The following is a 15111-nucleotide window of genomic DNA, read 5'->3' as shown; positions in this document are numbered from 1 at the left end:
AAAGAAATAGGTCACTTGCATTTATCTTTGCTTACCATTAGTGTAAGGTGGTTGTTTAGAGCACAGACTTTGGGATGGGAGGAGCTGGGCTGAGGCAGCCTGGACACCGGTGCCAGCTCCGCCACAGCCTCCCAAAAGCACATCACTTCCCAGCTTAATGTAAGCACTCACTCCTCCCTCCTTCTCCTTGGATTTCCACAAGCTATTGGTGTCCAGCACTTCTGAAATTCAGATCCTTGAAACCAGCTGAGTCAGAGCTCATTTGTCTGCTCAACACAGTCTGCAGCACTTGTCAAGGGTTAATGGCTAGGAAGTCACCATCAGTACACAGACCAACTTATAAATACGCCTACTTTGTTTATATAGTACAAAGCTTTGACTGGACTGTCTTATACTTGGTGGAGATCTTATCTGTTAAGAAAACTTTCTAGTGTTTCTAAGTAGGATTAATAGAGGATTAAAAAAAAAAAAAAGACAGCCCCTAGGCATTGTATATATTCTTAACATATCTGTGCTTCTAAACTATCTTTAATTAATGAAATATCCCCAAATTACTTATTAATATGGATCTGTGGATTTTGTAAACTCCAGACATTTTGCATGAATTAAAGAACAATCTAATGAAGTTTTAATGAATACAAAGTCACAGTTAATGTAAAATTTATATATAGCATGCCAGAGGGGAAAGGAATTTAAAAGTACTTTTAATCATAGATTATTGACAGCTGGATAGTTCATTTTTTATACTTTTCTAATGGCTGCTTAGTATTTATATTATCACATTTATCATGCTAGCATGTTATATTGTCCAACTTGGTACAGTTCAAAAAGTCAAATGGAAGCCAGCTCGTTTAAAGTCCTATTTGCTAATGAGGTATTTCTGCACCCCGCAGTGAATGCAGAGGTGGTGTCCATGATGACTGCATTCTTTTGACTGCCACAGACTGTCTGAGAGGGGCAGTTGCACTCTTACTGAATTAGCAGCAATACTTGACATATTCTGCAACAGCCTTCAGCTTACTGAAGCTAGGTAGCTGAGATCTATCACCGGGGGGAGGAAACATACAATTAACTTTTACTAGTTGCAGCTAAACATGACCCCCACAAACTCCTTGATTTTGCCCTAAGCAGTGGCTGAGTGTGCACCTTTCCACAGACCTATACCCGTTAGCAGCTAACACATCGCAACCTACAACTTCTTACCGTACTGATCCAGGGCAGTGTTTCAGCACACTTTCTTCCTCCTCTGTTTACTTGTGACCTTTTAAATGAGCCAACCATGCAAACAACTGGCACCAATGTTTTACTTCTCCTGGGCTCTGCATTAGAAAAAATAGAGTAAAAAATAGGGTAAAACTTTCAGAGAACAATTTTATAGTGGGGTGGAGTTTGCATAAAACCATTAAAATCAAATTAAGCTAAAAATGGTTCCATGACAACTGGTCTAAAGGAAAACAAAATTGAGACAACTGAGTGGAAGTGGAAACAAATATATATTATAAAGAATCAATTTATTTTGATTAACTCTATAACTGTTGAATGCATTCAACACAATTGTAAAGACATCCATTATTTTAATGCATTAAATACTTAACCCACAAAGTTCAAATAGTGCAGGAGAAAACTGAATGCCAGAGGTTTGGTACAACTACCGCAATCATATTTTCTTTATGAAAAAAACAATGCTTTAATGCTTCCATTGTACTGTTCATTACAGTATTTTTCCCTTTATGAACTGGAAGGATACAGAGCTAGAAAACGCTTTAGTCTTTCACTTTCAATATGACATTTAGTAAAAAAGTTACAAAACCATTAGCTTTTATAAGTGAACACTGGAATTCTTCAGCTAACATAACACTGGATTGTTACTTTATAGCCAATAAAGAACCTCAAAACAAAAAAGCAGGATGACATCTTCGGCTACAATAATATTAAACCCAGAGTAATTACTGTAAATTCCACAGAAATAACCTTGAGTTACACCAGAAATACAGAGGTGATTGCTCCCCCACCTTCCAAATCCCCAGAAGTCAATGAACTAAGAGCTTAAAACAAGAAGGTTACATCACAAAATGAAGCGGCAATTACCTTCAGGAGTACCATGAAATATTTCAAGACTGAAATTATTCTGAGTCAAGTCGAACAGGTTTAGTGCATTATGATTTGGTTTTATAAAAACATTTAAATGCGCACTACATATAGAATATTTCTATGTTTCATAGTCAAGTAGCTAAAATCACTGTATATTCCTTGCAGGTACCTCTGAAACACATGAACTGAAAAATAAAGATGCTGAAAATCCAGTTTAAAAAAAAAGTGAACATCTTATGAACGACATTTTATTATCATAACTGTAACTTCTGCTACCGGTGCTCCCATTTGATGGTCTACTGATGTAAAAACTAACCAGAAAAGATGTATTTATCATATATATAAAAATCAAAACAGGCAGGTTCCTCCTTCCAGGCTGGAAAAAAAACTCCAAGACATATGGCATATTTAACCAATATAAGGGAGCTAAACTTTACCCAAGCCTTTCATAATGCACTTAACGAAATATTTTATTATTTTAAAACAACCATTAGTATTAAATAGCTTTTTTTTTTTTACATATAGTATTGTTATATACAAAAACACAGAACAAAGACATGAAAAAAGAACACACGACTTCAAAAATTCTGAAGCTCAGGAATATTTTGGTAGAGGTCCAAAGTCTCTGGGTTTGAGAAAGCTCCCCGCTGCTCAACTTCTTTCCCCGCAATTATTTGCTTCACAGCTACTTCCACTTTCTTTCCATTTATCGTGTACTGAAAAACAAAACCAGAATTGCAAAATTACACTTTTCAGGTAGTAACTTTATGAAAAAATAAAAAGCCTCACCACCTACCCAAGAACCCAGTGATGATTTAGCACAATGTCTTCCCTTTCCTGTTGTATTTGATGCATCAGAATATTTTCTGCATCACTTGAAAAGTGGAATTTGAAGAACAGTTGATACGAGTAATAAATTAAAATCACCTATTTGGTAATACTGTGAGAACCTGATGATGCTCCAGTTTAAGCCAATGGAACCAGATCAGAATTGTGGTATCAACACTAAAAATTTGTCATTTTATGTTTTGACACATCCAGTTTTCAAATATTTTTTTTAAATTTTCTAAGGGTGAGCTCAAAGCCCAAACCCAATGACTGGTCTTTGGGAGACTAAAACCCATGACTTACCTTAAATGTACAGCCTTTCTCATAATAGGGTTAAATGAAACACTGAGCTTAAAATATATTTTTAGATGACCTTCTCTGTTTTTATTTGCATCAAGGTTTTAATACTACCTTCCTTTTGGTTAGCATCACTGTAAAGTTTTAGGAAACCCTGAAAAGTTGACTTTCAAACACATCCTTAGCTGTGTCTGTCTCCTCTGGAAATTAAAACCAAACTTGCTCTACTACTGAATCTGGTCCTGCTGATCAAGGAACCCAGGTTGTTCCAGGCTTCCAAAGCTGTTGAAACTCCTTTCCAGGAATCACCACTTTTCATCATCAATCTTTCAGAGCAGGCTAAACAATCGTTAATTCAATACATTCTTTCAGTGTTGCTCTTGATGCTAAAACAAACTTTTTCTCATTAAAACTACTGAAGTCATGTGTAATCCTACCCTCTTGAATCACCTTAAGCAATCAATCTTCCTCCTCGACAATAAGCAACTTAAGTGTTCTGGTTTCTGAAAACTTGTGAAATTTAAGTGGACTGGAAGGGAACTGTCCACTTTAAAAAAAGATTACAGACTGTTCAGCAAAGCTAAATTGTTTAATCAAACAGGCAAGCATCTTGTAGGTCACGATCAGAGTGCTTATCTCGTCAGGACAGGACTAGAAAGATTTGCACAAAGAATTTGCAATGTTCTTCAGCACCCAGAGATGCCATTAAAAACCATGCTTTGCATTACTGAAGTGATCAGTAAATCAACAGAGCTATGTTATTTACTTCTACCAGTATGCAGTGTCAGTATTCCATTAGGATTAGGCTGTATTTCAGGTGGAGATTCAAATACATTTCTATAAGTAGAAGAAAGAGGTTTCCATTCCAAGCAAAAACTTCAAAGAAAGATAGGAGACAGCTTTGATCACTTTACTACTGGCATATTTACCTAAAATGTAATTAACATTCACTCAATTTTAAATTCAGTCAAAGTGTGAACTAATTAATGATCCAAACAGGCTTTCCTGAGGGACAGACCATCATAAACACCTCACTGCCATCAACTTTATACTGTACATTCCAGTGATTTATGCAGTTTACAAGTTCAACACTTAATGCAGAAGCTAAATTGCAGCCTAGAAAATCTAGCCTTCATGATTTAACAGGTGCAGGAGATTTTACATTCATGCTAAGACAACATTTTCTACCTAATACTGTTGGACAGCAGTGGCCTGAAACAGAAGTAACTAAAGAGATCACATCCAAATGACTGTGCATTATATGGAGGCTGGCAGTCCTAAACCCTAGACCATTTCCACATAGAAACCTATATTGGCAGTAAATGCGTGTCAGAATACCAGATGGTTGGGCTGGAGCCTCGAGCCTTTCCTCTGGACTCACTCAAGTGTGTGTGCAAATGGCCTTGAGACGAGTACTCTCTGTACCCCCATCCTGCAATGAGCTGTCCATAGAGCTGCTGGGGAGGCTGTAGCATCAAGAGAGGACTAGGAAAAAAGCCAAGCATCCCAAAAAAGAGTTCACACTGCAAGGAAGAGTAGTGTAAAGTACTGCATTTCACAACTCCAGAAGACTGAGCATGCAGTACATTTAGCTATAAGACTTTCTTCTCCCTTTTGTAAGCAGAAGAATTTTATTTTAGTTATTGCTATTGGTAAGACAGTGATAGAGATACATTTAAATGGCTAAACAGATGTAAAAGTGAAATGGTTTACAAAATGATTTTATAAATTTGCTCAGTGCTCTCAGCTTTCATAAGAATGTTATTTCAAACAAGAAAACAAAAAAAAAACAAGCTTATGGGTAGCCTGAAAAGCTGAAGTTAAATTACCTTCTTAATATTTTCCTTTAAAAGACTTTAAGTATGTATTACTGAGAAAATGCAGCACATATTTATAAACTGAGAATGGGCATTTTTAGGTATTGTTAAAAAAAACAAAAACATGCTTAGCTGAAAAGGAGATGAAATGATGTTGCTAGGCAACACAGACAAACTATTTATAAAGCTCAAATACACTTTTGAGATGCTAAAATTTCCATGCATGTGGGTTTGAAGAGCAATGACAACTGCTCCTTAATTACTATTCAAGGTGACAAAGAAAAAAAGTAGGCAGCATTTTTCATGACATACCGGAATGCCTTTGGTTTCTAGAATGAGGCTTGGAACATGCCTGGCAGAAAGCGCTACACGTATTGCATCTCGAATTCTTTTCACCAGATCCTCGCTGAACGTGTGGTTTAGTGCCATCTTCAAGAAGAGTATCACCCTTTCCTCCCCATCTTTGTTGTACTGAGGGATGCAGAGGCTATCTGAAACCTCCTCAAAGGCCTCAACTGAAAAAAAAAAAGTCCTTTTTAGCACAGGCTTTTGTTATATTCTGGGTGCACATTTTCTCTAATTGCACCAAAAGAAATGCATCACCTGCCCTAGAGCTAAATGGGAAAAACAGACTTCCTGGATTGGTTCATCTATTAGTCCTCCCTTCAGGTACTTCGTAATCCTAACTCCTACTCAGGTGCAAAACGGCGCTTAAGGACCAAAGATACTTACACCAGGGCAACAGTAGTCTGCTAGAACTTCTGGGATTGACAATGACTTTTATGCTAAACTGTTTTCTTTGGCTTTTCTTGCAATACCCATTGCTGCTTAGATAGAAAACTGACTGGTCACACAGGAACAAGGAGTGGCAACAGGTGCCCAAGTCCGAGACTAGCACCTGTGCACAACCAGTAACACCACCTTTCACAAGATAGACATTTGAAACTGTGTGCAGCTTGACATTCTCATGGGAACTGGATTTAAATACTAAGAGTTCAAACCAGTCCCTGCTAAAGCTGCTATTTATACTACAGAACCATCAAACCTGGGGAGGCAGACCCAGGTTTGTACCAGGATAAACCTTGAACCTTTGTGCCAGTTCCAACCAGAGACTGTTCCCCAGTTTAAGTACAGAAGTGTTGAAATGGAGCATGACCCAGGGCAGCTGCCATGAACACCCACACAGCTCTTCCACAGATGAGGGAGGCTGATCCTCCAAATCTCACACAACACTAGGAAGATGTTGCTTCCAGCAAAACACTATTTACATTCAGAAGGTTATGGCAGTGCAATTTAGCCTCCCCACCTTCCTCTTACACTTTTGGAATCAACTGCAATCCTTCTGTCCTAGTTCCTGGAGTCATTACTCAGTCAGTTATGGTAGCATAAGCTCAATCACTTATCATTAGGAATGATAAAATAAATCAATGTCAAGAGCTTGTCTTAGGCAGAAAAAAAAAGAAAGGATAGCCTCAGAGTTTAGGTACTCTTATTAACTTGCATGAAATATCTGTAAGACCTTGTTATATGAAAGCAACATCTTGAAGAACATCTCAATAAGTCATTTTCAGTCCTACAGACATTTTAGGAAGGCAACCAATTTCAGGCCTACAAGACAGACTTTTACGGTTAATGCTAATATGGTCTGTACCATCTTCCATTTGAAGAACAGTAGGCCTTATTACTTAATCTTTTCAAACACTTGTATAATGCATATATTTCAGATTTAAATCAACAAGGTCATAGATGAAAGATGTGGAAAGTTAATTTCATACCTATGTTATAGATTTCAGAACTTCCAAATCTTACTCCATTCGGATTTAATGTACCATCACTGAAAGTAACACACAAAACAAAGAAGCATTAAAATGTAATTAGAGTTTGATCAAAAGAAAAAATGATGCAATTAACCAAGTTTCTCTGAATTTCATGCAGGGAATATGCAGGCAGCCACCTCAGAAACAGAATTTTAAAAGAATTAAGTTCTGTGAAAAAGGCCTTTTGCTCATTAGAATGAAATTTCAGAGAACCTTCAGAGAACCTCAGCATTATTCATTTACCTTTCCTCCTCCCTCTTCTTTCCAGCAGCCCAAATGAGGTCGTTATTTCTCATTTTAGCTTAGAAATATACGTATTTACCACCAACAAGAAAACAGATCAAAAGTCTTTCTAGTCTGCATTTTATTGCAATTGTGTGCCATTAGTTTCCAGTATCTTATAGCTAGAACTTGCATTTCATATATAGCAGCCTCATACCTTCTATCTGTTGTGTAGGTCTGTCTGTGGCAATGCCAAAAAACTTCAAGTCATTCAACTTAGTTTTGAACAGCAGCTTGTAAATGCAAACAGAAAATTTAGCCACATTTGTGACCTTGACCTTGAATTTTTCTACGATCTCTAAGACAAGCACAACTTGGCTGTGCTGTGGTCTACCACAAAAAAGGCTGTGGATGTGGTCTACCTTGACTTCAGCAAGGCTTTTGACACCGTCTCCCACAGCATTCTCCTCAAGAAACTGGCTGCTCTTGGCTTGGACTGGCGCACGCTTCGTTGGGTTAGAAACTGGCTGGATAGCCGGGCCCAAAGAGTCGTGGTGAATGGAGCCAAGTCCAGTTGGAGGCCAGTCACTAGTGGCGTCCCCCAGGGCTCGGTGCTGGGGCCGGTCCTCTTTAATATCTTCATCGATGATCTGGACGAGGGCATCGAGTGCACCCTCAGTAAGTTCGCAGATGACACCAAGTTAGGTGCGTGTGTCGATCTGCTTGAGGGTAGGGAAGCTCTGCAGGAGGATCTGGATAGGCTGCACCGATGGGCTGAGGTCAACTGCATGAAGTTTAACAAGGCCAAGTGCCGGGTCCTGCACCTGGGGCGCAATAACCCCAAGCAGAGCTACAGGCTGGGAGAGGAATGGTTGGAGAGCTGCCAGGCAGAGAAGGACCTGGGAGTGATGGTGGACAGTCGGCTGAATATGAGCCAGCAGTGTGCTCAGGTGGCCAAGAAGGCCAACGGCATCCTGGCTTGTATTAGGAACAGCGTGACCAGCAGGGCTAGGGAGGTGATCGTCCCCCTGTACTCAGCTCTGGTGAGGCCGCACCTCGAGTACTGTGTTCAGTTTTGGGCCCCTCGCTACAAGAAGGACATCGAGGTGCTTGAGCGGGTGCAGAGAAGGGCGACGAAGCTGGTGAGGGGCCTGGAGAACAAGTCCTACGAGGAGCGGCTGAGGGAGCTGGGCTTGTTCAGCCTGGAGAAGAGGAGGCTCAGGGGTGACCTTATTGCTCTTTACAGATACCTTAAAGGAGGCTGTAGAGAGGTGGGGGTTGGCCTGTTCTCCCACGTGCCTGGTGACAGGACGAGGGGGAATGGGCTTAAGTTGAGCCAGGGGAGTTTTAGGTTAGATGTTAGGAAGAACTTCTTTACAGAAAGGGTTGTGAGGCATTGGAACAGGCTGCCCAGGGAAGTGGTGGAGTCACCATCCCTGGAAGTCTTCAAAAGACGCTTAGATGTAGAGCTTAGGGATATGGTTTAGTGGAGGGCTGTTAGCGTTAGGTTGGAGGTTGGACTCGATGACCTTGAGGTCTCTTCCAACCTAGAAAATTCTGTGATTTCTGTGATTTCTGTGATTTCAACTTTATACCTGATTTTTTGTAATAAAGCTGCACTATAAAGCAAGTCAATAGCAAAGCCAAGAACAGAAAAACAGTTTTCCTGATTCTCCACTCGAATGTGCTGTGCTCCCAAACCAACCAAATGCTGAGCCATTACTATAAATCATGGAAAACTAAACCAAGTCAAACATCATCTTCATTTGCTTATACACAATGTGGCAGCACTTAGAAATGCTCTCCCTTCCCTCTAATACAGCTGCTTTGATTAATTCAAGGACTCAGATCTGTAACATGGAATTTAACAATCCAAATTCTAAACAGGCATGATAGACAGTTGTGTACATTATGCTCCAACGTAAAGTTCCCAATTCTTAAAGCTTGTTTATTCAGAACATTTTATCCAAAGTACTGTACCTGCGACCAAGCATCACAATTCCTCCTGTTTTGGGATTAATTTTGCAGTAATCCCCATGGGCCCAAACACCTATTTGAGAATGACAAAGGTTAAGCAGCTGGTTTCTCATCCTTCTACTCACAAAAGACATTGGTGTAACAACAGGCGTACCATCCATTTTTCCATCTGTTTTACAGCAAGAATCCTAACACATCATATGTATTTTGAGAGCTACCCACAGCAAATGTAGCAGTACTTAACTGTGCAAACAATCCATATTACATTTATTACAACAAGCTCGCTCACACAAGGGTAGCTCACACATTACGATCAAACCCTAGGTTACTTTATGATTGCTTGTTTGCAGGCTATCTAGCATCCTTGAGAAAACTGATGAAATTCTGCCCTGAACGCCACATTTTGAGGAAACAAAATCTTTCACAAAGCTAATGATACTCCCACCAGTCTTTCTTGACCCACTTCTTTCACAATGCATGATTCTGCACAAGCAGCTCTCTGGGTTTGCACAATACGTCTCAGCAGTTTGCTAAGGAGCTTCTCTGTGCTTAATGCTCTTTATTATGTAATATCAGATTTGGCTCTTCAGAGTTGGAATAACTTCTGTAATATTTTTAAGACTGAGACCATGACCATTGTCTGCCACACACACAAATGCAAAACTTTTTTTTTTTTTTTTTACAGAAAAACAAAACCTTGGTAACACACATGCATATGCACATAACACTATTTTCTCTTGTACCTGTTACAACCTTAATCCCATTAACAAGGAAAACTAGAAAAGGATTTTCAGACAGAATCTCTGAAACAGTTACTTCAGTCCAATGACTCTGATTTTTTCCAATTAGAATAATGCTCACAAGCGAGCTTCAACATTCCTTCAGTTTTCCTGTATGATTATCTCCTGCTGCACATCCCGACTTTTCTTGCAATTCTACTCTGTATTACTGCTATTTATAGAAAAGCTATCTCCAGAAAGAAGCAGCTTGAGGTCTTGCTCCTATAAGCCCCCGCCCCATAGGCAGCAGGGAGTTCAGCATCCCTATACCACATAAGCAAAAAACTCAGTGAGCACAGCTCAAGATGATTAGGAAGATGCTGAGAGCCAGAAGCTTTCCTTTCCTCTTACCAGAAGTGGGAAACTATGAATGCAGAATACGTATGTTGGAGGCAGCACATACTTAAGCTTCATGCTAATGAGGTAGCAGCCCAGTACTTATGCCTTAGGATTCACTCCTGCTAGGTAGAAGCAACCTGGCAGAGGTGCTACAGCACTCATTAATGGCAGATTGCTCCCTGACCTATTCAGCACTTCCACTTCACACTCATGCCAAGCAGTCTATGTCTGCATTGCAGATTATCAAGCTGTTATAGCCATATATCTGCATAATGACACCAGGAGCAAAATGGGATTGGCACTTTCCAGAGATTCTTCTTAAGTGATTTGGATCCATATTCATAACAAAGCACTAAAAAACAGAGTGAGAATTATCAGATATGCCTTGGATTTCTCACCCTGGAAATCTAGATTTAGAGCTGCATCTGCCCATCACTGGGCAGGAATAAAGCTGTACCTTCCTAATAGCAGCAATACAATCTATACTCTTGGTCAGCTTAAGCAGTGTCCAACACCCTTGGTTACATACCTGGGAATTTTGAAAAATAAGCCTTCCTGTATTTGCTTCCATTCTCATCGTTCCAGAAGTGCGTAGGTTGACAGGGAATAGGTTTGGTACAAACCAGCTCTCCACTTTCACCCCAAACTGGCTTCCCTGTTTACAAAAGAAAGAGGCATTGTCTGCATTTCTCTTCTGTAAAGAAGGGAGCACCAAAACAGCGGACTGTTAGACATCTGATGACTGAAAATTAAGGTTATACCTGCTGTATTTTGTAAGTGAAGTAATATTTTTGGATGATATTATCCGGATAATAGTTACCTTCATCATTCCATGCTTCTACAGCCATTCCAAGATTTCTGGCCTGAATTTCTCCTTTGTAAACTGGAATTGTAACATTCTGACCCATGAAACATGAAATTATATCTGTCCCACCTGTAATAAAAGTCCATTTAGATTACACAGTACATTTTGTAAAAAGCTAAACTACATAAGAACTCTAGAAAAGCAGACTACTATGTTTGCCAAATGCTTCTGAACCACATTAAGCAGCACAGAATAAGAGTCAGCATTATCTAGGATGTAACATGACTTGTCGTAAAGGAGGTTTCTTCTCTTACTTTAGATGTGCATCTCTTCACACACATATTGCCTTCACACACAAACATTCCCTAAGGCATAACTTTTCTCCTTCCAGTAGTTTCTTTAACCATTTAAGGAAATTTCCACTTATAGAAGACTGAGAAAACAAACAGGCTCTAGTTTACAGAGTTAAGATATTCAAGATCACTTGAAAATGTTTTCTTGTTTGTTTTCATTAGTTTAAACTGTTCCATTCAATACTTTTTTGTTCTCATTAGCACAGTAGTTTGGAGGGAGGAGGCAAACACAATATGAACAGTTATCTCAACTAAAAATAAGTATTATCATAGTGCTTGCTTAATTGAAATACTTATATTCCAGGACCTTAAAGACGTAGAATTCTAGGACAAGAATAATACTGATAGCTTTACTGAAAAATTAGTCTTCCACATTTGAGACCATTAATGTCTACAGTAACAATAGTAGTATAGTACTCTTACTAATACCAGAGTCAGAAGTGACCGCAGTAGCAGAATACTCAGATTCTAAAATCAGACTAAACTAAGTTAAAAAGCCTTGTGAAAATTCAGCCTTCACTACAAAGCAGAATGAGGGACCTTATACATGTATGAATACAAGTTGCCTCAGCCAGCACTCCTTACAACAAACCACACAGTATGTGGGCTTGATTCTCTAATTATATAATTTACAAAAATCTGTCTGCAGTGCCAATTATGTGGCATAAAAGAATTGAAATGGGACTAAGGAAAAACCTCTAAGAGAATTTCCTGCTAAACTCAGCTATTTTCAGAACACTGCGTTCTGTAGGTTAATAGGCTCTTTTCTTGATCTCACCCTGTTACCCCAAAGGACAGCCAGTCAAAATAAATGATCCTGCTTAAAAAAGCAAAAAACCCCAAACATCCACCGTGTCAGAAACATTCTACCTAAAAGCTCTTGCATATGAGCTTCATTATGGCATACTGAATTATACAGAGAATCTCTGCATAAAAGAGACAACTTAGTCTAACTATACCCAAGCATGAATGATCCAAGGCCTAAGCTTGCCAATGTAGCAAGCAAGCAAGAAGGAAATGCACAGGCAAACAATTAGCAAGATGCATATAGCATAAAAGCATCACCTGAAATGGATCCAAGGAGGACGCTATTTTTTATATGTTTGTAGACATACTCATAGCTTTGAGATTTGAGCGGTGATCCTGTAGACAATATAGTGTGGAGTGTTTGGAGATTGTGTGTTTCACCTTAAAAAAGGAGGAAATCAAACTAGGTTAAGGTAGAATTTTTACAAGAGTTTGTAACCATTTGTCACTACAATCCAGAAAAATTACATAAATGATTTGTTTGTGACATGATTCAGAACCAGAACCTGAGAGGAAAGGCAGGAAGGAAGGTAAAAGGAGATGCAATAGCCTTTGGAAACTTACATGGTTTAAAGTTTTTCTCTTCTAGCACAGCCAGCCACTTTGCACCCGTTCCAAGGATGGTAATCCTAGAGGGAGAAAAAATTAAACGTTTTACGTATTTAAAGACTTTAAGATTCTGTAATTCCCACTGTAGTAAGCAGAGGCTGAAGGCACTCTGTACATTGATGGCTCAAAAGGATGTGCCTTGCACTTTGAAAGCTTTAGGAAACTACATTGCTTGACTAATCAAAGTTAGTGAGGTCACATGTCATTAATGTTGAGACATGTTTAGTATCTTTAAGACTGAGCAGACCGTTCTGTCTCCCAGTTGCATATCACCAGTCTTTATGACAATGCAGTAAGACCTAGAGCAATTACATTATGCAAGACTTTCACAACAACACTGAAGGCACAGTGTTAAATATTTCAATTAACGTAATAAATAAAATACAGCTTTGGGAATCTTGTCCATTTTTCACTTTTGACAAATAGGGAACATGGCACTTCTCATTTTTGTGTGAAATTATTGGAGAACTTCTCCAATACAACACAATTACAACTCAAAAGAAAGGCTGTATCCCTTCTATGTTTCTAGTTTGCTGTACCCAACTCTATCAGAGGAAGCGCTAATTTGCTATTTTTGCTGAACTTCGGGAAACCTTATTCCTGCTTTCTGCTAATTTGTTTTAAAGTACAGCAATAAACTTACTCAAGAACATGTGTAGAGACAAATAAGAATGGGATACAGGTTGAATGCACAGAACTTCGGTAGTACATACATCAGTATAACTAATTTAAAACCAAAATCCTATCTTCACTTGAAGGCAAAATGAAAAGTAGCACAGCTCTTGAGATGATACCACCATTTCAGAAGTGGAATGAGGGCTATCCCACTATCACCGCGGATGTCTTCCTCTGCCATTTACATGGCTGACAGTTGACAGGCTGCTACCTTTGGGCAGGGACAGGTTACTTGCACAACTATCACAGAATCACAGAATTTTCTAGGTTGGAAGAGACCTCAAGATCGAGTCCAACCTCTGACCTAACGCTAACCGTCCCCACTAAACCATTTCCCTAAGCTCTACATCTAAACGTCTTTTGAAGACCTCCAGGGATGGTGACTCCACCACTTCCCTGGGCAGCCTGTTCCAGTGCCTCACAACCCTTTCAGTGAAGAAGTTCTTCCTAACATCTAACCTAAAACTCCCCTGGCTCAACTTAAGCCCATTCCCCCTCGTCCTGTCACCAGGCACGTGGGAGAACAGGCCAACCCCCACCTCGCTACAGCCTCCCTTGAGGTACCTATAGAGAGCGATAAGGTCGCCCCTGAGCCTCCTCTTCTCCAGGCTGAACAAGCCCAGCTCCCTCAGCCACTCCTCGTAGGACTTGTTCTCCAGGCCCCTCACCAGCCTCGTCGCCCTTCTCTGCACCCGCTCAAGCACCTCCATGTCCTTCTTGTAGCGAGGGGCCCAAAACTGAACACAGTACTCGAGGTGCGGCCTCACCAGAGCTGAGTACAGGGGGACGATCACCTCCCTAGCCCTGCTGGTCACACTGTTCCTGATACAAGCCAGGATGCCGTTGGCCTTCTTGGCCACCTGAGCACACTGCTGGCTCATATTCAGCCGACTATCCACCATCACTCCCAGGTCCTTCTCTGCCTGGCAGCTCTCCAACCATTCCTCTCCCAGCCTGTAGCTCTGCTTGGGGTTATTGCGCCCCAGGTGCAGGACCCGGCACTTGGCCTTGTTGAACTTCATGCAGTTGACCTCAGCCCATCGGTGCAGCCTATCCAGATCCTCCTGCAGAGCTTTCCTACCCTCAAGCAGATCGACACACGCACCTAACTTGGTGTCATCTGCAAACTTACTGAGGGTGCACTCAATGCCCTCGTCCAGATCATCGATGAAGATATTAAAGAGGACCGGCCCCAGCACCGAGCCCTGGGGGACGCCACTAGTGACTGGCCTCCAACTGGACTTGGCTCCATTCACCACGACTCTTTGGGCCCGGCTATCCAGCCAGTTTCTAACCCAACAAAGCGTGTGCCAGTCCAAGCCAAGAGCAGCCAGTTTCTTGAGGAGAATGCTGTGGGAGACGGTGTCAAAAGCCTTGCTGAAGTCAAGGTAGACCACAGCCACAGCCTTTCCCTCGTCCACCCAGCGCGTCACTTTGTCATAGAAGGAGATCAGGTTCGTCAGGCATGACCTGCCTTTCATAAAGCCATGCTGACTGGGCCTGATCACCTGCTTGCCCTGCAAGTGCTGCATGATGACTCTCAGGAGGATCTGCTCCATGAGCTTTCCTGGCACTGAGGTCAAACTGACAGGCCTGTAGTTTCCCGGGTCTGCCCTCCGGCCCTTCTTGTAGATGGGCATCACGTTTGCTAGCCGCCAGTCGATTGGGACCTCCCCCGATAGCCAGGACTGCTGA

At 40.7% G+C, this 15111-nt stretch overlaps 1 protein-coding gene across 1 annotated transcript in view; it reads right to left on the bottom strand.

Annotated features, from left to right (window-relative positions):
- Positions 1-1474: 1474 nt before the first annotated feature.
- Positions 1475-15111, bottom strand: part of AACS (acetoacetyl-CoA synthetase) — a 56688-nt gene continuing 43051 nt past the window's right edge. The window contains exons 11-18 of the mRNA XM_084539200.1: positions 12697-12761; positions 12391-12513; positions 10988-11101; positions 10697-10822; positions 9053-9122; positions 6809-6867; positions 5346-5548; positions 1475-2807 (exon numbers count right to left, since the gene is read on the bottom strand). Coding sequence (XP_084395326.1) covers positions 2670-2807; positions 5346-5548; positions 6809-6867; positions 9053-9122; positions 10697-10822; positions 10988-11101; positions 12391-12513; positions 12697-12761 — 898 coding nt within the window. The 3' untranslated portion in view covers positions 1475-2669. The remainder of the gene's footprint in view (positions 2808-5345; positions 5549-6808; positions 6868-9052; positions 9123-10696; positions 10823-10987; positions 11102-12390; positions 12514-12696; positions 12762-15111) is intronic.

The sequence above is a fragment of the Aythya ferina genome, assembly GCF_964211825.1.
Source record: "Aythya ferina genome assembly, chromosome: 17".
Lineage (NCBI taxonomy): Eukaryota > Metazoa > Chordata > Aves > Anseriformes > Anatidae > Aythya > Aythya ferina.
The sequence above is the reverse complement of the archived record's forward strand: the minus strand, read 5'-3'. Positions and strand labels throughout refer to the sequence as shown.